We start from the raw sequence: 26,909 nt of genomic DNA, 5'->3' as shown, positions 1-26,909 counted from the left end.
AGAGAGAAGAGACAAATTCAGGCTCTGTTTTGGAATTTCTTCAGCTCTTTGGCCTTAGAAGGACCATTAACATACTGCTTCTCTATGTAATCTTTATATTAAAGCTGATAGTAGGATTACTTTAACAAAATAGAGGGAAGAGTTAGAAAGAAATTGAAATGCTCTTTCTGACTAGTCAGAAAATGTGTGTGGGAGGGCCTGGCTGCAGTTTACCTGAGGCAGGAAGAACAGCCATCTGCCTTTGATTTAGAGAAAGAGTCTCTGCTCCCTGGAGCCTACCTGGATGTTATCCCTGCTCACGGGAGCAGGTGGTTTATAGGGTTAGTTGCTATTTAAAGTACCACACTCATTTGCACTAGTGCATAACACTGTGCACCAATTAGGCTGTTGCACTTGCTTGTTGATTTTTTTTTTTCCCTGATAATTCCTGGCACGCACTACTTCAAGCATAGTAACTACCGTATTTTAAACATTGGCAAGTCAAAAAGTAGCTGTTGGACTATGCACGCATTGTGCTTAATGAGTTCAATATATTTTGTGTGTCTTTCTAGTTGAAAATACTTTATTAGTTGCAATGGGACTGAGCTGTGATGTGAGGCTGTGCACAGTGAGTGGTGCTCCCTGCTAGGTGAGAATGGTTTGTGTTTCTGTGGATGAGTCTGTCTTGACAGCAGCCTTGTGGCTTAAGGTAATTAACTGAAGCTAAAGCTGAAGGTTTAGCACCACTGGGGCACAAGAGCTACATAAAGAAAGGGCCTCACAAACTTCTGGCAGCCTACGTTCCCTTTCCCTGGTGTGGCTGTGCTAGTGTGGGCTTTTCTCATGCACCAAGTGGTTTCAGGGAGCCCTCATTGGAAATTGCTTCCTTTTTCATTTGATTTGGTTTCCTCCCCTAAATTAGTTGGGTTTTAATTGCTGAATTTTCCTCTAGCTGAGGCAGTAGCTGCACCAGACAGATGAGTCTCAAGAAGGACAAAGTGTTGGCTCCTGTTCAGCTGGGCTAGACACAATGCAAGGTACTTCTGGCACCTTCCTCTGTGTTAGAGGCATAATCAATCTTGGAGTCTTTGAAAACATATGTACAACATTAAAATCTTGGGCTTCAAACTAAAGCTTTGTTTGGAAATACTGTTGAAGAGTCCCTCAAAATACAAAGGAATAAAAACTATCAGAAGACAGATTGCACTGCGTTCACACTCTGATCATGCTTACTAAGGAGTATTGTGTTCAGTGGAAGCTATAGGCTCAGCATGTTTAGAAAAATAAAATAAAATAAGCCGGTCTTTGAAAAAGTTGGTGAAGGTAGATCGATTAGCATGTGTTAAGTCTGTGGCTTTCTGTTTTCAGAGTATAGCCTTTACAGCGTGTACAGCATTTTAAAGACAGTGCAGGGAAGTTAACATCTCCCCTGTGTGTTAGAAGAACTGTTAAATTACATGGTCAGCTAACAAAATGAATATGTATATTTAGCTTTTGGAAGAAGTTCATTTTATTTGCTAAACAGGCCTCTGCTTTTAGGAACACATACTAACTCACCTAGCTTTAACTGCCAAAGTCTCTTTGACTTTATTTGTACCAAAGTTCAGAATGGAGCCCAAAACCCTCTGCTGTTTTAAAACAAACAAACAAAAAATCCCCCCAAAACACACAACGAAATACTCCACAGCTGACTTCAGTAGAGCTGGCCAGATGGATATTAGGTAAAGGATGTGTAGTTTTCTGTGCATTTGGTGCCCCAAGCAATTTATAATTGTGACGGAGAGGTGTTTGAAGGTGATGCCTTTGGCACGTATGAAGTGTTTTAGGGTTGCAGAGGAGTTTTGAATAGGGATCATTATTTCTTTCCAAAATCCTCATGCTTTAGACTCCAGTGTAGTATAATTTTTCTTGCTCTTCTGAATATGACTTTGTTTCTCAAAGTGGAGCAAGATACTTTATCCTGTGGTTTTTTTTTTTTTTTATAATAACAGCAAGGTTGTAAAGTCTATAGTTTTCTCACTTGAAAAAATAAAAAGCTTAGCCACAGTTTTAACCAGTACTCAAGGGAAAAAACAGACTTGAATGGAAAAATAATGTCCATAATCATCAGAGTAATCTTTCCATCTGATATGAAACAGAAGATGGATTTGTTTTAGGAAAGCTGTAAACATTTAGAATTGAAGCCGAGGCATGAACAGTGGGAGGTGTTCATGAGAAAATGAAATAGAGAGAGAGGCATCTTGGGATGCAGGTGCCTCACATCTATGGCATAGAGTTAGAGCCTAACAGAGGGTCCCATCATGGTCAGGGGTCTGGAGCACCCGTGGGAATAGAGAGCTGGGTTTGTTCAGTTGTAGGATGAGAAGAATAGAGGAGATCGTACTGCTGTCTTCAACTATCTATTGGGACGAAATGGAGAACGCGGAGCCAGATTCTTGCAGGCACACTGTCATACGCTGAAAAGCAATGGACACAAGTCGGAACATGGGAAATTCTCATTACGTGCATTTTTAAAATTTACTTATTTTTACCACAAGGGTGGTCAAATATTGGAACAGGGGCCCTGAGAAGTTGCGGGGTCATCCATCCTTGGAGATGCTCAAAACTTGGCTGGATGAAGCCCTGGTGTAGTTTGACCTGCTTTAAGGGCAACGTTGAACTAGAGGTTCCTTCCAAACTGAATTATTAGGAAATAAGGGGCAGGAAATAAGAAAAGCAGGTAAGAAAGTCATAGAGAGAAATTAGCAGGATCAGTTGCTGAAATAATGCTGATGGTAAGTTTTCTTCCCTCATTCACAAATGGTTCTTTCTCTCTGGTGTGTAGAATGGCTTCGTCCCTAAACTTCAAGGAGGAGTTTGCCCGTAAGGCTGTCTCCCTGTTGCCAATCGGCAGGGCAGGTACAAAGCAGAGGCGATGGCAGCGGCACTGTGGGGTGCTCTCTGTCTCTGGGGCGAGAGCTGCGACCCTTAGCCTGCGTCTCACAGTGTTCACAGTGTGTGCTGTTCTGTCACCACCGGGTCACTGCGTTCCTCCCCTCTTCTTTTTCTGTTGGAGAGGGTATTTTGCATTAAGATGAAAGAGATGAGATAAACTAATTTTAGTATCAGAGTTATTAAAGACTTCAAGATACTACTAACCAGTTCTAATTTAATCTCAGCACCCAGGCATGTGTAGTACTGAAAACTTCTATTAGGTTTCTATAATTGTGTTAAAAGTGATACCCCCAGGCTAGTATTGAAGCAAGTGAGATTGCCGAGCTCTGTGCATGACAGTACTGACCTGACAGTACTGCTAGGGGAGTGGGGTTGGCTCTTTGCTGGTCTTTTAATGCTCTGTGTTTTACATCAGGCTTCTTAACTGTCAGGGGCTTAGTGCTGTTTCTATTTAAGAGCGTCCTCTGCATCATTTTGGCTCTGGACCAACAAAACTAATCTTTCAGGCTCCTGGAGTATTCATCAGAGGAGATAGCTGGGTGGGGAGTCCCGGGAGTGTAGTTCCAGATGAGATATCTGTATTCTTCCTAAAGCTTTCTGGAGGAGATGCGGGTTCCTCTGGTGCGTCAGTTCAAAGGGGAACATGAGGCACAGCAATGATGGCCGTGCGTAGCTTCTTTGCCAAGACCCGCATGTAGTAATCATGGAGCACCGCTGTATTTCAGACCCTTTTGATACAGGTCTGAGCTTCGCAAAAGCCTTTCAAACAAAAATTCGGAGACCTCCTGTAAGGAGAAATGCTCGGAGTAACAGCAGCCTGGCATTGCAGGTGCTGAGTAACATTTACAGCCCCTCTGCTCAGACGCTGGTTTACAAAACTGACTTAGTTGCGCTGCAGTCTCTACTATAATTTCACATAGGCTTTGTGGTGCCAGCTCAGGGAACTGGTCTTTCCCCGACCCCCAGCTCCTTGTGACAGAACAAACATATGTTCATGGGGTGAACTGGATCAGGGAACCAATCCAAGTTAAAATTAGCCTGGCCAAGAAGCTAATTTCAACCTGGGACAGCTTCTCTGGCAGACAAGAGCAGGCAAGCGTGCCCAGCCAGTGACGAGTGCGTGGCCCTCCCGCTGCTGCTTTTAGCAGCCCACTGGCTTATGCCAGCGTGCTGTGGTCTTGTCTCAAGGCCTTTCAGCTGGTTTAGGACTTCAGATTTCATTGTGAAATCTCAGTATTTCTGAGATTATATTGAAGCGTGAGGCAAATCCACCTTTGAAATGGTATCCTGAGTCAGCCCAGTCTGTGACAACTTTGATGTTTGTGAACTGAGTAGAAAAATGTAGATAAAGTGAAATATTTCACTTCGGTTTTGACCTTTTTGATGTGAATTAGCTGCAGTTTCAAATGAGAGTTGCTTCCAGTTTACAACAACATTTTCAAGTCAAATGAGACGTTTCAGCTAGCTCAGTGTGTTTATTTTTTTTCCTGGCAAGGGAGATTTATTGAAGCTCCTTGCCGCAGTTCTGGTCTCAACGAGCTGCAGGCCTGCAGCTGGCCCTGACCACAGCCTGGATGTTTGGATGTTTCTCTACTGCTTTTTCAGTGTGTATCTTTGTATCCTCTTGTTTTTTATCATCATTAACTGTATGTGGAGTCTTGTTGCTTTAATCTTACAAGGCCAGATTATCAGGATTAATGCCGTGTAATTGCTCATTAATATTTCTGTCCCAAGCTGACCAGCTCTGGGCCTGGTGGCAGGGATGGTGCCAGTGCCTGGCTGCTGCCTCAGGCCCGGCCTCCCACGGAGCTGCCACTGGGTGCTGTCACGCATTAAAACAGTCATTAAAACCCTTGGCAAGGTGGGAGTGGAGAGCTTGGCCCCTGGTGTGGCACCGGCCTTCCCGGGAAAGGCTGTCTCCTTCCCCGGAGCGGTCCTGAGGGATGGGGATGGAGGTGGGCACCTGCGGCCCCTTTCCCTCAGGGCCCCCGTTTCCAGCTCAAGGTGGAGGGAAGGTAATGCCTGAAACACGCTGGCATGAGGCTTCCTGCTGGGGTGTTCTTGTTTTACTGAGAAATTGCATTGGAAATATCTGCTTTTTAATATTGTGTGACTATTTGGGGTCTGTTTTTTTTTTTTTTTATTGTATACCTCTGGTTTTGGATTTGCTCTGCTTAATAGTCACTTGCTTTTTTTTTTCCCTCCCCTTCTTAAAACATATATTTGTGAAGCACCAGAATATATTTACCTGTAGTCTGTAAGAGCTCCTTTCCAGAACTTTCTGGCACCTGCAGATCCCATGGTGTAGAGCAAATAGATCCTGAGTGTCCATGACAACTCTGTGTGGTGGAGGCTTCCTAATCAAGGACACTAACCTTACTGAAACACATGCAAAGATGAAATAATTTAAAAAAAAAAAAAAAAAACCAACAAAAATATTCCACAAAAATTAAGTTTTTAATCAGATTTCTCTTTAGTTGTGAGGTGGGACTGATTTCAGTGCCTTTACATTACATGTAGGCAGGCTAGAACTTGGTTTCTAGCTTTTTCTAGCTTTTAAGCTTGCTGTTAAATAGATGGACATCTGTCTGTACGTGGTTAAGTTTAAAAACAGTTTTTCGGTTCAGGTGAAGACTTCTTGATTCTGACTATGTGCTAAGCCTTGAAATTGAAGCAGCAGTCTCTGATTTCCCAATGGTTGTGTGTACTGTGGGTCCCTCTGCATAGAGTCAGTTTCTTACCTCTGTCCCTAGATAGCTAAATTCAGGCTGCTGCAGAAATCAATTCTATTTAGTTGCAACTATTGCTTCTGGGTTTGAATCTGATTCAGAAAGAAACTAAACATGTTAAAACTAGAGAGGAAAGGGATAAAAAAGGCCACTCCAACTACGATAGCTTTTAGGAGACTCAAATGTCCTTTTTTTTGTTGTTTTATTTTTTGGGGGGCGGGGAGTGGGGTGTGTGTCTGTGTGCTCAAAGATTTTTTTTTTTTTTTTGAGAGGTTTCCCCTAGAGTAAAAGGTAAGTAGTTCCTCGAGGCACTACAGAGGTGAATTTTGCATCCTAATTTGAGGCACGGTTTTCACTCAGATGTTCAAGTTACGATACCCTAAGCACAAGGTGTACAGGGGAAATGTTGCCCCTTTGAATGTGTAGCTTCAATGATTCTGCTGTGCCCTTGACTGTGTTTAGATGATTTTGTGCCCAATGCTTTTAGCAACAATGTAAAATAAGTTAGCAGCTGATAATGTGATGTTATCCAAATGTAGGTCATATGAAAGTCATAAATTAGTGTCCTTGAGACAATAACTGAGTTTCGCAATGTCATTCCTTACGGATTATGTTTTCTTTCAAGATCTTAAATGTGGTGATTGTTTTGACATTAAGAAGTATTATTTATGCTAATGGTGTAAGATGGAAAGTTTTCTAATTATTGTATTTTTCTTGTTTGCTTTCAGAGTCAGATTTACAAATCTGTCAACATAGAGCACCAACATGTTGCACCAAAAAAATGGAAGAAAGCTACCAGGCAGCTGTTCGAAGGGAAAGGACTCAAAGTATCCAGGCACTGAATTTTGAACTGAAGTACATGATTGTTGGTCATATCACAGCTTTTCAAGGTAGGAACTGTTGAGTTACTGCAGTCCTGTGGGTATTTTATAAAATTATCCTCTGCAATCAAAAGGAAAAGCTCTTTGTTTTTAAATTCTTTTGCCTGCTGCAGTCACCGGCTTATGGTTTATTTCCTTGTTCTTTGATGATCTGCTTTAGGAAAAAAGTGATGGCACTTAATCTTGACTCGTATTTTAAGCATCTGCCTAAATCCAACTAGGAATAGATTTAAGCTTAGACCTGGTTCCCAGGATCACTTTAAAAAAGATTTTTTTTTTTTTTTTTAAGGCATCTTCAAATGTCATTTAGGTGACTGATGGTTGGTTGTGCTTTGGTATTATATTGTGTTGCCAAAATACTTACAGGTGTAGAATGTTAAATGAAAATGCATTTGTTTGTTGAATCTGAAGAATAAGTGCTCTAACTGATATGTCAAGTGAGAAACAGCTCTCTCTTCATGTCAAAATGTTCTGCTACCTGGCAGGTCACCTGAAGAGTGATCTGTTTGCAAGAATTACAGCCATGCAGTTAAACAAGAATGCATGAAGGAACCTGTGCTGAAAGTCTGTTCTCATAACTCTTGCTGTTCTCAAAGCTACCTTGCTCTAACAGGTTGATGTAAGTCTATGTAGTTTCTTCATACAGACAGTTATTGTACTATTAAAGGGAGGAAAATCATTGTGTAGGATTGTGCACTATACAGTGTTGAGCGCTGGAGATTTTTCTCCAGAAGGGCATTTAAGCATAGGCAGTGAACTTTAAATATATGAGAGTTGAGCGATTAAATCACTCATTGAGTGATGAATCCAATGTACTGACTTCTGTGGGCCTAATTACGTGCTTAATTTTAACTCACTGCTTTGCTATGTTTAGTGCTGAGCACCCTCACGGAATGGGGTTTGAAAACAAGCCAGTAGTTATTAAAATACAAAGTGTTTAGGTCTGTATGATTAAGCCTATTGTTACAAGGCAGTTTGGACAAAAAAGCTGCTATTTGATAAAGTTTCTTCTGTTGAGTGAAAATACTCTAAATAAAAGATGTGATTGACAGTTAATAAGAGATAGCATGTTATCTAAAATTGACAATAAGCTACGGTGGAAGTCTGAAAGAAACGTGCAAGGGCAAGATGATAATTTTCTTCTGATTTTGGCCATTTACCTCTTTCCTCTCTTCTGTACCAATGAGTGAGAAATGGCGTTTTGGCTTATTTTACAAGAAACTTTTGAAAATTTTAAATATCCCCCGTAATTTAAAAAATTTGGTTGAAGGGCACTTTGGAGGAGCACTGTGGTAAAGGGTGACTGTTGGCATTGTTAAATGCTGGTAAGTTATTCAAGCAATCTTTCAGTATCATGATTGAATAAGGATAAGGTCAGAATAGATTAACCTACCAGCCCCTTTAGGTCAAGCCAGCGGCTTTATTGTCTGTTGCTGATGAAGCCTTTTGATGGAATGAAAGAAGTAGTTAGACATTTCACACAGTTTAAATTTACAAGCATTTTCTGGAAGTGGGTAAATAGGTTGTTTGTTGTAACTTGTTATGGCTGGCCTTCTGTCTACATTAGGTGGGAACACTTGAAAAACGTAACTTTTCTCTCTCACATTGGGAGCTGCTTTTTTGCTTTGGTTTTGTCCCAGGTGTCAGTGAAAAGCCTCTCTTTATCTTGTGCTGTATAAACATTCTGTTGCTAAGAGTAGCACTGTGTGACACACTTACTGAGAGGGAAGATCTTTGCATTGCACTAATTCTGTCCATTTGGTCTGTTTTGGTTTGTTGCTGTTTTGAATGATAAAGTTTGGGTGTGCCACAAGCGCATTTAAAGTCTGAGAAAAGAAATACCCTTATTTTAGAAACTTTCAGGTGCCTTTCAGATTTCATGTTTCTTGCAGCAGTGAGAAATGGCTCAGACTTGATAAATAAATAGCAATTTATTCATTTCTATGTGGTGGTGTTTATTTGTACAATTTTCATGCACAATTCACTTTCTTTTATATATATACACATTTTTAGTACTGTTAGTGTAGCGAAAGCAAAGCAGTAGTTAGCCTTGCTGCCTACTGCTGATGAAAAGAAATCTTAACCGCTTTTTATGCGTGTTTAGCAGACGATACTGTTAATATTATACCCATACTGACAAAATAATTTTCAAGGCTAATATGGTATAAGAAATGGATTTTTAGGAGTCCAGCTTGAGAATACAGTGATAGGAATTAAATTTCAGTGGGAAAAGAGAGCAACTTTTTTGGAGGCAGGGGACGGAGAATGTGGACTTTTTTGAGTTCTCATCTTGTTATTTTCTTTCATGGAAGTCAGAAGACACTTAGGTCTGAGGACCTGCAATTAGATACCACGAGTATTAATAGGAAAGAGCTTTCTCATGTGAGTAGGAGTTTTGATATGAGTTTCGTTAAATATTCCCTCTGTGCTGCCTGGGTACTGCAGTTGGCTGTGGACATTTTGGACTTGAAGAGATTTTGGTTTGTTTTTTCTTTTTGAAATTGAAAATGTTATTTAAGTAGCTTTGCCCACAGCTGAAATAAGACAATTTTCACAGGTGCTGGGTTTAGTTGTGCAAAATAATTAGTCTCTAAGACTTGATTAAACATACCACAGCTGTGGGCAGACTTGTTATATTTGGGTGAAAGCCCAATCTGTACATATGGTCAACCTTAGCATTATGGTTCAATCCTGCTGTTTTCCCCCCCTTTAGATTTTTCAATATTAGCAACCCAGACCTTGCTCAAACACTTAATAAATCAAGCTTCTGCATGGGAATTTTTTGCTTGAACTCCTGTTGCTAATACTGTTACACCTGATTTGAGTAGAAGAGGCACATTGGCATCAGCTGCAGGCTGTAAAATGCCTGCCCTATTAGTAACAGGAGAGGAGGAAGGGAGAGTGGCAGGAATGAAAAGGCCAGCTGGCTGCTTGGGAAGTATGTCATGGGACTCAGCTCCTGCAAAATCATACATTGTCACAAAGTCTTTTGGGTGTTTGGCACATTGAATGTAACCAGGCCCCTGGCGGGAGAGTTTCATGGAAAGCTGCTGGTTTCCCTTTCTCTTAATGTTTTGGTCCATGATGTAGCCTAAAAGTCATAACCATGGTATTAGTCACTCCACAGGTGTGTTATTAATGACCCTCTGCTCCAAGTGGAGTCAAAGGCAAGGTGGAGTAAGTGGATGAGATGTGTCAGTGTGCCAAACTGTAATAGGAGCAGCATAACAGAGGAGAATGTGCCTGTTGTAATGATCCTAGTATGGCACCCTCTGGCTCTTCACAGGTGGCTTTGTTTTGGAAGCATTTTGGAGCAGGTCAGTTTGTCCCATCCAAAGATGTGCCTGTCTTTCTGTCTCTGCTCCTGTGGCTGCAGCCTGAAATGTCCGGCAGGACTATTGAAACAAATGATCAAACAGGATGCTTTCATTTTGTAACTTGCTTTCCCCTTTGATAACCAGAAGATTTTCCTTTGAACTTACTGTTTTCTTTGTTCTGACCTTTTTTAGGCTTGCATCCAAACAAGCGTATTGTTTTAGTTTAGATTTATGTCTTTGTGGAGATACTACACGTTACTTGGCGCAGTCATCCTTCTGTTCCTCCCCAGTTCCCTCATCAGTCCCTGCACTCCTTGGGGACGCTTCCAAGCAAGGCAACTGATTCATTGTTAGTGGATTAAAAGCGGCGCGGGTGTGCAGGCTGAAAGTTGCTGTCTGAAGACAGCAATAGTCTGATGGGAAAGCTTTGTTGTGGACAGACAGAGAGAAATCTGGCCTCCCTCTCCTGTGTCCTTTATAGAGTGCTAACAGGTGCCATGTAAGGACCCACAGAAAGCTTGGCTTTGCTCCTGTCATTTTATGCTGAGGCTAATTTGAGGTAATGAGAATCCAAACACTGGTAATTTATTTGTTCTGTTGATGGTCTCTGCAGAGAGGCAGAGCAAGATACTTTGAAACCTACATCATATTTCAGTCATTAAATTAGCAGGTATCAGATACAGTGGAAAGCTTTGTTTGAGCTCAGCAGTTTAAAAAAAATACTACTACTCTTTGCACGTTTTGTTTTTACAGTAGGCAATAGGAATTGTTCACTCACAGCCTCTGAAGAGTAAGCTCTTTCATGAATGAAAGCGTGTTGGTCATAAAGCAATAATTTTGTGTTGTTTCTTTGAAGTAGCATTCATTTGACCTTGAGGGGTCAAATGGCAGGACCAGGTGTTCCCATATTCTCCCAGCTATAGGGGCAGATTAGTTTTGTAGCACTCTGTTCCTCTCACTCTTAACTCAAGGGCTTTGGCAAAGCTGTGCTGTGTTCTGCTTTATATGGAATGGGGAGATGCTACTAGGGATTTCTAATAGCAGGAGTTGCAGTGCCGTGGCTGTGCACATGCGTCATTTCCCCTGTTATCATCTGATACAAGCAGGCAACTGAGACGGACATGAATGGTACAAGGTGGAAGCGGAAACCTAGTTGTAGCACCGATGGAGCACAGGACTGCTGGTTGTCAGTAAAATGCCTGAAACTTAATGCCTAGTTGAATCCAAAAAGTCCTTAAGCACGAAGTTTTTGATCTGGCATCCTCCCTGGTGAATGGGAAGGGTCGGCTGGTTTCTGTGGGTCTTGGGCTGGATACCATTAGTGGGCTCAGTCACCAACTGACCTGAACATTCCCAGAAACAAGTAGTACAGTACACTGGCACTCAGAGCCATATGGAGTCAAAAATATTCCCCATTTAAATTTGTCTGAGTTCCAGTGTTGCTGACGCTTATTTTTACTGAATTTAGGAATATCAGCTTGAAATAGGGGTGGCTGGTTAATGGTGTTGAAGTGCAATGAGATTTACAAAACAGAAAAGACTTGGCTGGAGAAGTGCACTCTGGTTTGTAGTTAATTACTATATGAAGTGTAGTCACAATGCTGGAGATGGATGCAGTCCAAAATCAATGAGCTATTTAAAAAAAAAAAAGCCAACCATCACCAACAGAAGCCTGCCAGCCATCACCAATGATGCCTCTGGTTTCCTTTATTTACTGCTGGATTATAGAAATGCAGAAGTGTTGCTTTTTAAATAGTGGTTTTTTTGTAATCCCGTAGTACTTTGTCTTTTATTCAGACAAATTGTTACCCACCCCTTTCCACTTGTATAACCCTGCTAAGAAGAGTTTTGTACCCTGCTGACCTTTGAGCTGAAAGCTGGCAGAGATGTATAATATGGTTTAGGCTCAATGCAAAAATGACTCCCTACAGAGAGAGAGGAGAGAGAGGCTCCATTAGAGTATTTCTGTCCATCTCCTGTATACTATTCATTCTTATTCCAGTGCACCAAACAATCTGTGTTTTCTAGCTGGAGTGAAAGCCTGTTTTATGTATGCAGCCCAAGGGAGGCTGGAATATTCCTTTTTAGTTGTAGCCTCGTGTGTGTGAACTGCATTCACATGGACTACTGCTGTCTGTCTTCTGTGGGGCTCTAGGTGGGAGAAGGCTGTCTTCATCTCTATGACAAAACCAGCCTTTTTTTTGGCTGCTGCTCTTTGCTGTTGAAATGTAAACCTAGCGCTTTATAGGTGTATTGGGTTTGCATGGCAAGGTTTTGGTAGTGGGGATGTACAGGGGTGGCTTCTGTGAGAAGCTGCTGGAAGCTTCCCACATGTCCAATAGAGCCAGTGACAGCCAGCTCCAAGATGGACCTGCTGCTGGCCAAGGCTGAAACCATCAGCAATGGTGGTAGTGCCTCTGGGGTAACGTATAAGGGGGGGGAAACACGTGTGTGACAGTAGTGAGAAGAGAGGAGTGAGAATATGTGAAAGAAAACAACTCTGTAGACATCAAGGTCAGTGACGAAGGAGGTGCTCCAGATGCCAGAGCAGAGGTTCCCTTGCAGCCTATGGTGAAGACCATGGTGAGACTGCCCAGCTTCCCTGCCAGGCTGTCCTCCTGCCTCATGGAGGTCCACAGTGGAGCAGATATCCACCTGCAGCCCATGGAGGACCCCATGCCATAGCAGGTGGATGCCCGAAGAAGGCTGTGACTCTGTGGGAAGCCTCCAGGCAGGACCTGTGGAGATAGGAGCCCGTGCCAGGGCAGGTTTGCTGGCAGGACTTGTGACCCTGCAGGGGACCCACTGCTGGAGCAGTCTGTTCCTGAAAGACTGCAGTCCATGGGAAGGACTCGCATTGGAGTAGAAGGTCATGGAGGACTGTCTCCTGTGGGAGGGACCCTGTGCTGGAGCATGGGAGGAGTGTGAGGAGTCCACCCCTGAGGAGGAAGGAGAGGCAGAGACATGTGATGAACTGACTGCAAGCCCTGTTCCCCATCCCCCTATGCCGCTCGGGGGCAGGCAGTAGAGAAATCAGTAGTGATGTTGAGCCCAGAAAAAAGGGAGGAGTGGGGGGAAAGTGTTTTTAAGATGAGATTTTATTTCTTGTTACCCTACTCTGATTTTGATTGGTAATAAATTAATTTCCCCAAGTTGGGTCTGTTTTGCCTGTGAGGTAATTGCTGAGTGATCTCCCTGTCCTTATCTTGACCCATGAGCCTTTTGTTATATTTTCTCTCCCCTGTCTAGCTGAGGAGGTGAGTGACAGAGCGGCTTTTGTGGGCACCTGGCACCCAGACAGGGTCAATCCGCCACAAAGAGGGTACTTCTATCTGTAGATCTCAAGCACTTTTATGAAGGACTTCAGTGTGGGTGTATTGGTGCTAGAGATGGATAAAGCAATGCAGAGGGGAGGGAAAATCTTTCCTAAAGTGGCACGTCATACCATAGGATGAGCCAAGAATGCCACTTTAGTTTATCTTGTGATCTCTTCTCATCCCTCTAAAAAAGTATTTGCAATTTCTAGAGACCTTGGAGGTGAAGGGAACTTTGGCTGATTGTAGTTTCCTGAAGTGTTTGCTGGAAGACTGAGATGCTCGTTTTGTCCATGATCTTGGCACAACTGGGGCTACTTTGCCCTAACTGTGGACCAGGTCAGTGTTTTAGAGCAGTGAGGTATGAGGAAGGGCACATTCTGCATCAATCCTTTGGTGATAAGATTCCTCCTTTGTATTTTAGTACTGTCTGAAAGTTCATAAATCCAATGCGCTTAGCATGCCGGCAGTTCGGAGGAACATTTATGGTGGGTGGAGGCAAAGATGAAGAATTGTAGGGTAGGAGAGACAGAATCTGTTAGAAATAAGTAGCCTGTGTAACAAAGAAATTTATGTGAAATAGCGGTGAAGCATTACCCTTGTGGGATCTTCTGATTTTGCCATCCTGTTTTTATCCTCTTTATTGGTGCCATCTCAGTTGATGAAATGTCAGCAACTGCCATGTCTTTCCCCATGCTGTGCACAGGTACTGTCACGTTGGGTGAGGCTGCAGCGCCACCTAACACATTCTTGTCCAGTGGCCAGCAAATGAACGGGAAAATATATCAGAAATATGAACACACTTCCCTTTTTACCCTCCTGTTCCCTGGAGAATGATAATTCAAGAACTTCTTGAGTCTAGGCTGAGATGCACCCATTATCCATTGGTGTAACTATCTGCTGTTGGGCCTGCTCTTCATTAATTCCTCTTTCACCAGGTTGTCTTTTGACTACCAAAAAAAAATTGGCAATGTTGACCATGTACTGACCACAATTTAATTATGCATGAGGTTGCTTGCTTTAAACATTCTGCTTACTAGTTCCATTGTGTCACTTGATTCTTAAGTTTTATTGTTTAAAAGTATTGTTATTGCCAGTATAATAATTCATCTTCTATATGTCATTTTTGGTTTTAGAGCCGAGGGCTTTGCTAAAGCTTCAGTCTTTGTCTGAATGTGGGATGAGAGAAGGGGTGTTAAATTCTTTCCTGTAATTGTCCTTTTCTCAGCAAAATCTAAAAATAATAGTTTGTAGTGTGATATTCCCTAATGCTATCACCTTTTATCTTCTGAATGTGCAAAATTAAAAGAAAATCTTGGAGATATGCCAGGGACACTGTGAGTAAATATTAACATTACACTGTGAATGGTGATTATTGAACTCGCTATGCAGCTTGTGTGTGTTCAGTCGCTAAACATTGTGAATGGTGTGAGGTATTCTTTTTTGGCTGAAAGACTACCTGCGATCCTTTGGAATAAAACCTTTTCAGAAGTTGTGTACACTTTTTGTCAAGATTCTAGATTCAAGTGGACATTTTCATGCTGCAGATTACAAAAGAAGGAAAGTATTTCTTACCTGGCATGTTGTATTGTTCCATTTTTATAGGAATTGGAATCAGTGTGATGATCTGCTGTCCATAAATAATTTAAGGAATGTGCTTTATTTGTACATACACACAAGCTCGAAGTTAATTGTGGGGGGAAAAAAAACCCCAAATAAACCTTCACTTCTAAAAATTTTTCTGTAGTGCATATTAACGATAAAATGAATGTGTGTAGAAGTTCATCTCAGCCTCTCATGTCCTCTAAGAGTGTCCGTGCCTCTTGATTTTTCCCATACTGTTTAATCTCCCATAGTATACATTATGAAAATCAAGTATCCAATGCTTTTTACTCTTTTCACTGGTTGTCACTGTTTTGTGTTTTTTTTTTTTTTTTCCAGATTATCTGAATCCTGCTAAAAAGATAACTTCCCTGGTCAAACTCCTGATTGCATTCTCTGTTTACTTGATAGTGCTAGCCTCCTGCATCTAAAGTATGCCTTTCATCTTGTGTTTTCTAGTGTAGTCCATGCTGCTAGTCACCTGTGATCCATGATCTAAATGTCAGTTACACTCACAGACAAGTAACACCGGCCTTTTTGTTCACTTAAGATAAAAGTTTAGATGGGTACCTTTTTGTTGGTTTTTCTGTTCTGTCTTTCATGTTAGAGAAGTGTGCTCTATAAAAATCCCATGTGTCTTCACTGTCTTCCTTTGAATGCTATTCTTAAAATTATCTCCTTAGGGTTATGATAAACAAAATACTTATAAAAGGTCAACCCAAAATATTCTGAATCCAGTGCCCGTTACATTGACCAGGTTTGTCATGCTCCTGCCCCTGTTTGTCCTTCTTCCCTTGTGGATGCGTATCTATCACTGTCGTTTGCCTTTCCTTTTATTGGCAGCTCTGAGACTGGCACCATGCTTTATCCTGGGTCTCTACAGCACATGTCATCCTGGTGTTTTATTAGCATCCCTAACTGCTATACTAATGTAAATAACTGCTCACCTTGGTGATTTTTGTGCGTTTCTGATTGCATTAATGTATCCCTCCCCCGCTGTGCCTTGTCATTTGGGCAGCTTGTTAGGAAGAAGAAATTATTAGTCTTTAAAAACACAGGAAAAATCAAAGGGAGGAATAATGGAGGAAATCACACTCTCTCGTCAGAAAATTCTGATGACTTTATGCTTTCAAAATAGCAAATTCAAGTGGAAAATTTAATGAAAACCTAGGAAGAACACTTAATTCTAGCCATGGAATGTAAATCACTATCTTGCAAACCATATCTAGTAATAAAGGTTATGTCCACAGAAGTCTTTATAGGATAACTAAAGTTAGTGACTATGTTGTTAATAGTGGATTTCTCCTTAAACGTAGGAAAATCTTATATCAAGTCTTATTTATTACACTGAAATGACTGGAACTGGCAATCAGTGTCGATACTGTGGGGAGTCATCAGCATTGCGAGTAATTCACTCTTATAAGAGTTCCTGCATGTTGTATGCAGGTTTGATTTATGAAATAGTGTGCAGTTGTTTTTCAAGAATGCAATATGTTGCAACTGTGCTTATGAATAACTGGATAGTATTAGTCTTGCCAGAAGCTTATATTGGTAATCACTCTACACTTTTGAGTATCAAAGTTTCTGACTGGTTACTAGAATTATAGTGCTTTGTCTGTTAAGCAAAAGTGTTACATTGTTTAGATAGCTCTGTTATTTTTAAATGTTATTAAATACAGAATTTACAGAATTGTTTGGCTCAAGGCTTTGAAAGGATGGTATAATTCCATGTGAAGTGGTGAGAGAAATATACTAAATACATTTAAAAGGAAACAGCAAATCATCTAGTTAAGACATCATCCATTTAGCCTTTATAATCATCATGTAAACTTGCTTCCTGAGCTTGTCTGGCTTTGGCTGTCATTTGATACCTAGAATGTAAGCAATTTGGGGCAGGGACAGTCTCTTCATTTACCTATTTATAACTGTTGTTCGTGCAATGTGGGTAGGGCATATTGGTGCTAGAACAAGAAATCTAATGAACGCACATATCATGTGTTTGGTTATCTTATATCTCTGTGTCCATATTTCACGTGTCCATTGTCATAATTATATTTTTCTTCCTCTTTGTTCTTTCCAGTACCTTGTAAGGCTGTTGACTGTATCTCCAGAGCATAAAAGCATGGTAGAAGTGTAGCCCAATAAATCAATGATAAATTAAGTCCTGATAGAAAGAAAATACAAAGATAGCTGGAGAGAAAATGTTCATTCCTAAAAAAAGAAAAGAAAAACCTGCAGAAGCAGAGTGAGCAAATGAATCTGAGGGTTTGACTACCTGTGGAGGCTTTAACACAGTTGCTGTTGTGAGCACAATGTTTTTGTGACCGTGTTTCTGGGATATTGTTTAGTGCTCTCTTTCTTCTAGAGTTACACACTTCACTTGCAACCGTGCTGTGAAATTTCAGTGGCCTCCTTATTGTGGACTAGAAGGTGTGTGGTTTTCTCCCTCTATTTCACTTCTGTTCTGACATGGAATTTCCACACACGTGGCATTACAGCTCAGTCTCTAATTATATCAAGTCCCCCATCCCAGTGACTCCACCACTGGCTGTGTGAGTACTTCGGTAAATCTTACGAAATTAAGTTGTTCTCAGTGGGATCAAGTCCAAGTTCCCGCTTGCCTAAGTTAGCCCGACATTTTGTGAAAAAAAAGTGGGTGAAGACCTGAGAAGCAATGTGTTCTGACAAAGAGATTTTTTTTGAATGGGAGTGTAAGTGTATGAAGATAGTTCCTGCCCAAAACTTACTTGGAATAAAAAAAAGAGGACCATTGACTGTCCTTCAGTTTATGGGGGATTTTATTTCAATGATAATTCAGCTTCTAATTACACATCCTTTTCTCCTAAAGGTGATTGATTGTTTAAATTCCCTTTGCTGTTTTATTAGTCCTTTTATTGTGATACTGAAAACAGGAAAGGCATTCCTTTAGGCCATCTCTAGATGCAAAATTTTATTTGTTCTTTGAGCAAGAGTATAGGTTCTGTAACATTGGGCAATTCAATAAAAATAGGAGACAAAACATTGGCGGTAACAAACTAAATGCAAAAGGACCGATCGATGTACAGGAAATCCTTACTTCATTCTCACTGTTGCATTTTGAGACTTCAAAAAGAAAATGATTGAGTGAGACTGACAAAGCTAAGAGAGGAGGTATCTCAAAGCAAGTATGTTGAGGAGAAAACAATAGCTTCAAACCTCAGCTCCATGCCCAAGTAATGGTAGTGTGGCATTTCAGTGTGCAGTGTGCTCTCTTCTGCCAACCATACACTCTCAGTGGACAAAAAGAATTTTACTTGGAAAATATTTTTTTTCAGGTTAACTGGCCTAGAAAATACACTTCCATTATTTTCTTACCTTATTTTAGGAGGCGAACGTGGAACGTCTTAAATTCTTCTGAATTTTTTTTTCCAAAAAATTAATTTACCATCTCTGTTATGCAGATGTATTTTGTTTTTTACTTTTAGAGCAGTTTGTATATATGCCTTTCAGTAACGCTGTGTAACATAATTCATTATTGATCTAAACTGTTAGGTGTGTGTAGAGGTAAAAGAAGATAAAATATATATTTTTTTCTTCCAGTTATTAACCGAAAACAACTTATTGCTGTTGCTATCATGTGTGGTGTTTTATTTATGGGCTAGGACTTCACTGTGCTGTATATGAAAACCTAAGAAACCGTGCCCATCCCAGGAAGATTACGCTGTTACTGTAACATGAGAGACAGAGGAATACAGACAGATGGAGGGTGTGTAAAGGCAACAGGATCATGTTTTTCAGTATAAGAGATAGTAGTCTTAGTGTTTACAAGCATGTGTGTAATGTTGGGATTTTTAGATCAGATTTCAAAGTTTCTGTTCTTCGTCTTAGTTCAAAATTTCCTTGTCAAAATTTTGTTACTCTAAAATATCAGGTCAACTCCCCACGTTGCCCATCAGTTGAGGGCATTGTTGAAGTGGATAGGCTTTGAGGTTACTTTGGTTTAAAAAGAGGTGTGTTTGATTTTAAGTGAGTTTATTCATGTAAGTATTTACCTTCAGACAAAATATTTTTAAGAACTTTTTATAATTGTAGGCGACTTCGGAAGTAAGGAAAGGACAACTGCTTCTATGCTTGTTTTGTAACTGTATGCTTGCATGTTTCAGCCACTCACAGCATGAATGGACAAATACATAGATCAGTTGTTTTTCACCTCTTTGTTACTTCAGTTTCCCCCCTTTCTCCTTTATGCTTTTACCTTAGGTGTCTCTCTTGAGGAGCAGAGGAGGAAGAATGTATGTGCAGAGCAGGGAGTACTTCGTTGAATGTTGGTCCTGTACTTGCCTGTTGCTCTACCACTAGTTTAGGATCACTGACTGGTAATTGGATGATTGTATGGATGAGCTGTGCCACCTCCTTCTGCCCTTTCCCCTCCTCCCCGTGGCACGGCTATCAAAGCTGCTTTGAAAGGAGTATTTGGACCAGTCCTGTGCATGCCAGTGTGGTGAGAGACTGAAATGTATAAGGACGCAGAGATAAAGTCATGTGGAAGTAGACTGCTGTGCTATAACTGTGTAGAGATATCTGGTCAAATCCATGGTATGGGAACATGATTCTCACTAAAACTTACTCTTCATCTGACCTTAAGTTGAAATGGCTGCTCATCATGTGGCTACAAAAATATCTATGAAGTGATATGTGCTCTATACATCAGATTTGAAGTTAGCATGGATTCCTTGTCCTGTGCCTTCTTCATGGACATCTGTTTGGATTGCATTTCTACATTTCTGGCCACGCAGCTGGAGTGTAAACATTTTTGAAGTGTAGCTGTTGGATTATGTCTTTTGTTTGCTATTTTGTTGGGAGTTGGGGTTTACTTCATGAAGTACTGGATCTGTAATTACCACCATCCCTGTAGAAAGCTTAAGGCATTTTCTCTAAACTCAGATGGTTTAGATTTAGGAATTAGGAAGACTTGTGTGGTTATAAATATAATCTTCTGCATACTTCCTTTCCATTTTACTGGGGAAATGATTAGCTAGTCCTGCTACCTAGCAGCTTCCCGTTGATGTTGCATGGAGCTCTTGCTTTTGGTGTGGATCTGAATGCTATTGATGATCTGTAAGACCTTACTGATTTTCTGTAAGATAGGAATGGCGCTGGTGGGACAGAAGCTATTTGAAAGCAGGGAATTTTCTGTCTGCTTTTCCAGTTGAATTTACTGTCTAACTGGAGGACTGTGTTGCTACCATAGCCGTGTTAGCTGCTGGTTAGCATTTCGTATTCATCTTGGAACCAAATGTAGGTGTTTCAGTAGACACATTGAAAACATGTGCATAAACACATGACCTCTTTAACATTTGCTTGTTATTCCCTCTTCTGTAATTAACTATGCTCTACCAGACTGTGTTGAAATGAAGTTCTGTAGTTGTGGTGTGGGAGAGCAGAGTTTAAAGGGAAATGGAGCTTGGGTGAATAAGACTGACCTGCAGTTTGGTTTGAGTAGGGTGTGAACTCAAACCACTTAACTCCTTATGTGTGTGTTTGTATTCTAGGAGGAGAGAATGCCTTACTTTGAATTACTGGCAAGTGGTAGTTTTGATGAGGTACTGTTCCGGTCACCTGTGTGTTACACCACTGCATCACATGTTTTACATTGTTTCCAAAAACTGTTAATCCAGGTGGTTTTGGGACCTTTTTTTTTTTTGACAGAAGTGAATTAACAGTTGCATTGGTGGTCACCAAAAATTTGGGATATCCGTACACCTAAGCAACAATGTGAGAATAGGACTTTGAATTAAGGAATTTGTGCGTTATGTTTTCCCCACATCTCTCCACATCTTCCCTCAGCCTCGCAGGCCTATTCACAGCTACTAAAGGGCAGTTTGTGTCAGACTTTAGAGGACCAAATAGCCTTGTCCTGCTGGGGATAACTACATCTGCTCTGAATCTTCAATCGGAAAGGGAAAGGTTTGAGAGCTTGGCTCTCTTCTTTTTCCTGTCTTAGGACTTTTGTCTTTGATGTACCATGCTAAAGTTAGGATCCCTGCAGATGTTTACATTTGGAATGGAAATACTGATGCAAATATTAGTGGATTCTTATTAGAAAGAAGATCTTTAACAGGTTGTTCTTCTTGCGCTTTTTGTTGTGACTATTTTGCAATTGTGTCACTCTCTCTGATTTGTGCTGTCAATTTCTTGGGAGAGCTTTCTTTAACTGCTTTTGGATTGCTGTGGGAAAGAGGTATGTTTATAGAAGTAATATTTTATTTACTCTTTCTATTATTGCTTTTGTTAGGTTTCATAATATTCACTATAAACAGAAGGCTAAGAACAGGAGTAGTGGCTTTCCGTAAAAATAAATAGCATGTGTCTGCTATCAGGATTTGAGAGGTGCAAATGTAGAAACATGGAGCTTTTAGATCTCCCTTTCTTGTCCTTTTAGTTGTGTTCTGAGCACACCTCTCCTTGTCTGCTTGCTAGAATTGGCATTTTCCATACATAACCAGTGATTCTTGGAATGCTTGAGGCCCTGTGCCCCACTGGCGCTTCATGTAGAAGTCGCAGCTCCAGAATCCACGTCTCATTCCTTTTCTCTGTGACCAGGCTTAGCTTGCCCTAGCCCAGCTGCAGAGTTCCGTTTGACCCTGGATCCATCAAGCAGCTTTCATACAGCTGGATAGGTAGGAATTGTGGGTGGATGAATAGCACTCAGAAATACAGATGACCAGCAGACCAAAACCGGTTATCTACGCTAGAACTTCCTTTCTACATGCATTTAATCAGTTCCTCATGTACTATATCCTGTTTTTTTTCTCTTAGTAGTTTTGGCCCAGGTTGTTGCGTGAAAGTCATAACAGAAAATATGGTCTGATATCTCTGGAAGACCTTTATTCTATTTCTACCCATACAGAATCCTCTAAGGAAATGTTTTGGCATGTGGCAAAGAGCTGCTTTTTTTCCTCTGTGGGCTAAATGAAAAGTTACAAATCAGGGCTGCTTCTGTGCCTGACTCAACAGGGAATGATCCGGATGCTTCTAAACAATTGATTCTTTTTGTTTAACAAGACAAATGAAGATAGGAGGGAAAATGGCACCTTTGTGCCCTTAGGAAATGCAGGTTATTTCCTAATAACAAGAGGATTATATTTGTGTTGTGGTTAGGGTGGGAGGGAGTCCCGGTAGGTTCAGTGGTGCCATATCTATTGAAAGACCTGAGCCATTCAAATAGTACTGTTTCGATTCAGCTGGTCATGTAGGTATGCACTTAATATTAAATGTGATTTTCTTTTTTGTTGCGTTAAGAGCAAAAAAAGGTCTCTTGCTGAAATATACTCTTACAAACTTTTAAATTTGAGGCACATCTCTTTGGTGCATAGAGTGAAAGAGGCTATGTGGATTCATAGAACTCTCTCACCTCCTGGAACACATTGCATCCTTCCTTAGCCACTAAACTTAGTGGAAAAGGAGCCTATGATACACTGTTGTAAACATGAAATATAAAAAACTGTAACACTGCAGCCAAAATAATGGCCCACAAAACTGGGAGTAATTGTAAATGTACAAATATAAAAAACACACTTATGGAATATTTTTCATTTTTTAATTCTTTAAACCTTACTCTCCAGAAAGACTAATTCCTTCAGCTGTAATCATCTGTAAAACAATTGTCAGAAAATGTAAACATCCCCAAATTTTAGGAGTACTAGCAAATTAACGTGAAATTAAAGAAACAGCGGAGCACCTACAGGAGGGTGAATCCTTTTAGCCCAGACTACTTTGCTATTGATTTTTTTGACTGCTTACGAACAGATCAATTCATTACTCCTTTAAAAACTATTTGTAAATAAAGGCAAAATGCTCCTTTAGTAACCATCAGTGCAACTCAGAAACTTGGAAAATAAATTCCTAAACTGGCTTAAGTTAAACTGATGTAATGTTGTTGGTGTAGGTGGCCTGGTGTTCTTAGGGTATATATAAGAATGAAATAACATGCCATGGTTTATTTGGCCCTGTAAAGAAGGCAGCACTTTCAATGGTGCTGGGGATGTGCAGGATGCCTTTTTCAGTGCTGGCTCAACCCTGCTGTTGGTGCAATGACTCTACACGGGTGTAGAATCACTGTAGTGTACCTTTGTGTATAGGGTGCTCTCTAGCTGTGCTCCCTGCCCCAAAACGCATCTAGGACTCCTCCAGAGATATCTCAGACTCTCTGACTACCTGGTTCACAATCTTTCTGCAGCAGTGACAATTGTTGTTGTAGTGTTGGCTTCTGCTTTCTAAAAATGATAATTGTGTGAACTACTAAGGTGTTTGACTGCAAGAAGTTGCAGTTCAGAGCTTTGGTTCGTTGTCAGATTCTGCCAATGTACAAAAGCTGATCGAAGGCTTCAAATACGCACCTGTTCTTCCTGTTAGTGCAAGAAGTCTTACAGTTAACCCATTGTGGGCAACCTCACAGGCACGTCCTTCACTTGATCCTGCTTTTTGTATTGCTGTGAAGTCTTGTTCATACTTCTTGGAGCAAAGGGGCAGAAAGCCATCAGACGAGAAAACAGCATAAAGTGATAACTCAGTCTTCTTGTATGTAATTGATTTTAGTACTGTTTGGAATAATTGGAGTTGATCTGTGCACTGGAAGTAAAATAAATTTTAGTGATTCAGAAGTGCTTGCTTGAGAAGTCTCTACTGAAGCCTTTGCTGTCCTGGAATTGCTGTAAAGGATTTATATACCTGTAAGATGATAGTTTTCACCTAGGCAGGCTCTGTCTCTGAGTCTTAAGCTACTGAATAGGGATGCCAGATGTTAGCAGGTGGATATATACTACCAGTGGGGGACAAAGTAGCTCTTACCCAGATGAATATTTTTTTTTTCACCTGAAATGATAGGAATGAGAAATTGTCCTCTCTGATTTAAATTTATTTATATAGACTATTTTTATAGTCTTTATAAAACTGAATAAAGCATTCACCTTGGCTTTGGTCCAAAAGCAGTTAAAAACCCTTGGTAATCTTTCCACTGATTTAATTGAGCTTGGACCCTGGCTCCGAGGATAGAATGAAACTAAAGTTTTTTAAATTACGATACTAAAGAAAAGGGGAGGCTTCTGTTTCCTGACTGAAGATTACATTATTGGGATGTGCCATGGAAAATATTGCTAAGTGGCAAATGAGCGAACCACAATTGGTATGAACCAGCTCAAACTCATTACTGAAAACCTCCTCCTGGCAACCTGCAATACAACTCACAAAAATGGATCCTGTGAGAAGGATCATTCGTCCACTCCTGCTGGGGGGTGGTAGGAAGTCAGAAAGTGCCAAAAGAACATACAAGATATCAGTACTTGAAATTTCTTATATATGTATATATACACGCATATATATATAGAAAGAGAGGCAGGCACATGCTCTTTTTCATTTGGATTTAATAATACAATTTATGGAGACCGAATCCAGCAGAGGAACTAAATGCATAAAGGACCAAAATCCAGTGCAGTCAATTTCTGTTGAAAAGAAAATATTCTTATGACATTTTAGTATTATATCTTGTATGCTAAATATAGCAGTTAAAATATGCTTTCACCTTCCCCTCCCATTTCTGACCGTGGTGGTCAGACGTAGCTGCCTTACTTTTACTGCTTCAGTATATGGTAGCAAAATTTGGAAAAGCTTGGAGGAAGAGGAGCAATATGCAAATGTACAAGGTAAATTCTGCAAACAGTATAAGAGGGGGTGAGATACTTTGTTTTACTAGATTTGCCAATATAGTTGGGAAAGAAAGGAGACAATTTTTTTGGTCAGTCTTTCAGAGTTCTGTGTCTGAAGAAGGACTTTTGTGTCCAAAAGATTTTATTTAATTTTTTCCTCTAACTGTGTTAATTCATCTAGTAATAGATGCCATCCTTCCCTATTAACTTTTAATTTTCCAATATCCTCAGTCTGCCATCCTTACAGCAAAGCTATTGCTATTCAATACCAGATTTATTTTGAGACGTCTATGGCTGTAGCACAGTACCACACCTGATGTGAGACTGATCCAGCAGAGCATACGAGCTGAGGCAACGTGCTCTCTGAGTTCTCATACTTCACACAAATAGGTCTGCGCGCTGTGGGCGCTGGGTTAAGGTGGAAGCAGAATCAGCCTATTTGCAATCTGGCCTGCTGACAGGGAGTTGTGCATGTGGATGCTGAGGTTCAGTCATTCTCTTTCTTGCAGACCTTAATTGATGCCACATGGAAGTGGCATTTGATAGCACTACGCTACCCTTTCTTCTGAGTGTACTGTTAACTTCAGGGTGTAGCGTTCTAATGAGGCAGGTACATTTTCAGTTGGTGAGTAGGAAATGCAATTGCAGTGGTTTAAATCAGAATTTGTTTTAATTTTTTGCTTTGTAACCTAGACACTTTCAAATGGGATATGAAGTTTGTCATCATCATTTTTTAGTATTCACAAAGCTTCCTTCCCCCCGTTTTTCTAAGTATATTCATTCAGTAGGTTAGTCTCAACAATGATTTTGATATTGCAAAAAGGAATACCTAAGAATTCAAGGACAAATAAGACATGTAGGAAAAACTGTATGAAAAGAAATACCTACGCATCTACCCACTGTATGCTTAGAAGTAATGGTCTGATGAATAGCAAAGATAGAATAAGCCCAGGGACAGCACAGCTTCAAGGAAAATGCAAAGAACTAATGAAGGCTTCTAAAACTTCTCAGTTATCTCTCTCTATCTGAAAACTGATTCTCCTCTTAGCTACTTGAAAATGGAGTAACTTGAATGAAGGCTTTTGTGTTACACTAGGTATAACTGGTGTAAATTACAGCAGTATGAGACCCACAGTGATTTATCTTGTGATGTCAGAGACAAATCTTATCTAAAGACTCCTCGTTCTGTAGAGGATGAAACGTTCATTTTCCTGTCATCACTCAAGGCAATAGATGGTTTTATCTAATTTTATCTTCTGTCTGAACTGAGCAGTTTTGAGGCTATAAACATTATTTAAGGATGTGCTTTCTTGTATTTCCGAAGTGATCATCAAGGTCTTCTCCTCAAGCAGGCGTCTTTTCTCTAGGCCTGCTTTTGATCTTATTTTATGACTGATGGGTTTTGTAGCAATTTTTAGTGACTTGTTATTTCAAGATCAATAAAATTGAAACACTAAAAGCAAAAAGGAGGCTTACAACCCCCCCTTACTTCCAGCCCACCCACTCTTCCCACCACACACTCAGCAACACACCTTTTGGGACTGTTGTCATATCAAGTACCATGAAAACGTGCTGCGTTTGGTGGTACATCGCAAGGTTCTATTTAAGCAGGTGTTAAAATGGAGCTGTTCTGGCCTTAGCATGTTGCTTAAAATCTGTGTAGTGAAATTACAGGCCTGACAGATGGGAAACACAGTCAAACATGAATATACCCATCTGCATTGCTTAAAAAATAAAAATAAAGGCATGTCATCCAGTATCCCAGAATCTGAAGACCTGGGATGCACTTGCAGTGGATAAGGCTGCTAGATAAGCAAAGGATGGGGGAGGCAGTCCCCTCTGTTAGTGTTGTATCCAAGCGCTTTGTTTGAAATGTTGGGGAGCCACCACACATCAGCATTCAGGCCAGGGAAGAGACTGCACGCAGAACGAATTGTCTTTTAGTGTCCCTTCATGAAAGAAAGGAATGGATGTGATGTTGCCGTATTGTTCCTAGTTAATAGGCTATGGAACTCGAGACAAAAATTTAGTTGCATAGCTGTATACGTTTCAAACTCAACAAAAATGGGGCTTAGAGGTGGAAAAGTTTGGAAACCACTACCCAAGCTCTCGAGGAGTATTGTCTATCATATTGTTGCCTGCTACCCTACTCTGCCTGCCCTATGACTTTCCTGAGGCTTCACTCTGCCATTTGTAGAGTGCAAGGGACCATGCAAGAACCTCCTTTAGGAAGAGACTTCAGGGACACTTTGGCTTTATGCTGCTTTCAGGAACGTTGTATCAATTGCAACTTTTGCCTGGTTAGAAGAATCGAATAGCTTCATTCTTGCCTAGACCCAAGACCACTACATAATATCAAAACAAGTTGACTTTCTGAAGACAATACTCCTTCTCTTGGTAGAGGTGCTGTCTGCACTGACAGTACGCTGGATAGTGTCTCAGAAGACCTGAAGCTTTTCCAGGGTGTTAA

The 26,909-nt window shown here is 40.6% G+C and overlaps 1 protein-coding gene across 2 annotated transcripts in view; it reads left to right on the top strand.

The window, feature by feature from the left end:
• Positions 1–26,909, top strand: part of LOC141744590 (glypican-5-like) — a 387,960-nt gene that overhangs the window by 18,398 nt on the left and 342,653 nt on the right. For both annotated transcript variants that reach the window (XM_074590881.1, XM_074590879.1), the window contains exon 2: positions 6,371–6,532. In XM_074590881.1, the coding sequence (XP_074446982.1) occupies positions 6,371–6,532 (162 nt within the window). The remainder of the gene's footprint in view (positions 1–6,370; positions 6,533–26,909) is intronic.

This window comes from Larus michahellis, chromosome 6 (assembly GCF_964199755.1).
Source record: "Larus michahellis chromosome 6, bLarMic1.1, whole genome shotgun sequence".
Lineage (NCBI taxonomy): Eukaryota > Metazoa > Chordata > Aves > Charadriiformes > Laridae > Larus > Larus michahellis.
The sequence above is the reverse complement of the archived record's forward strand: the minus strand, read 5'-3'. Positions and strand labels throughout refer to the sequence as shown.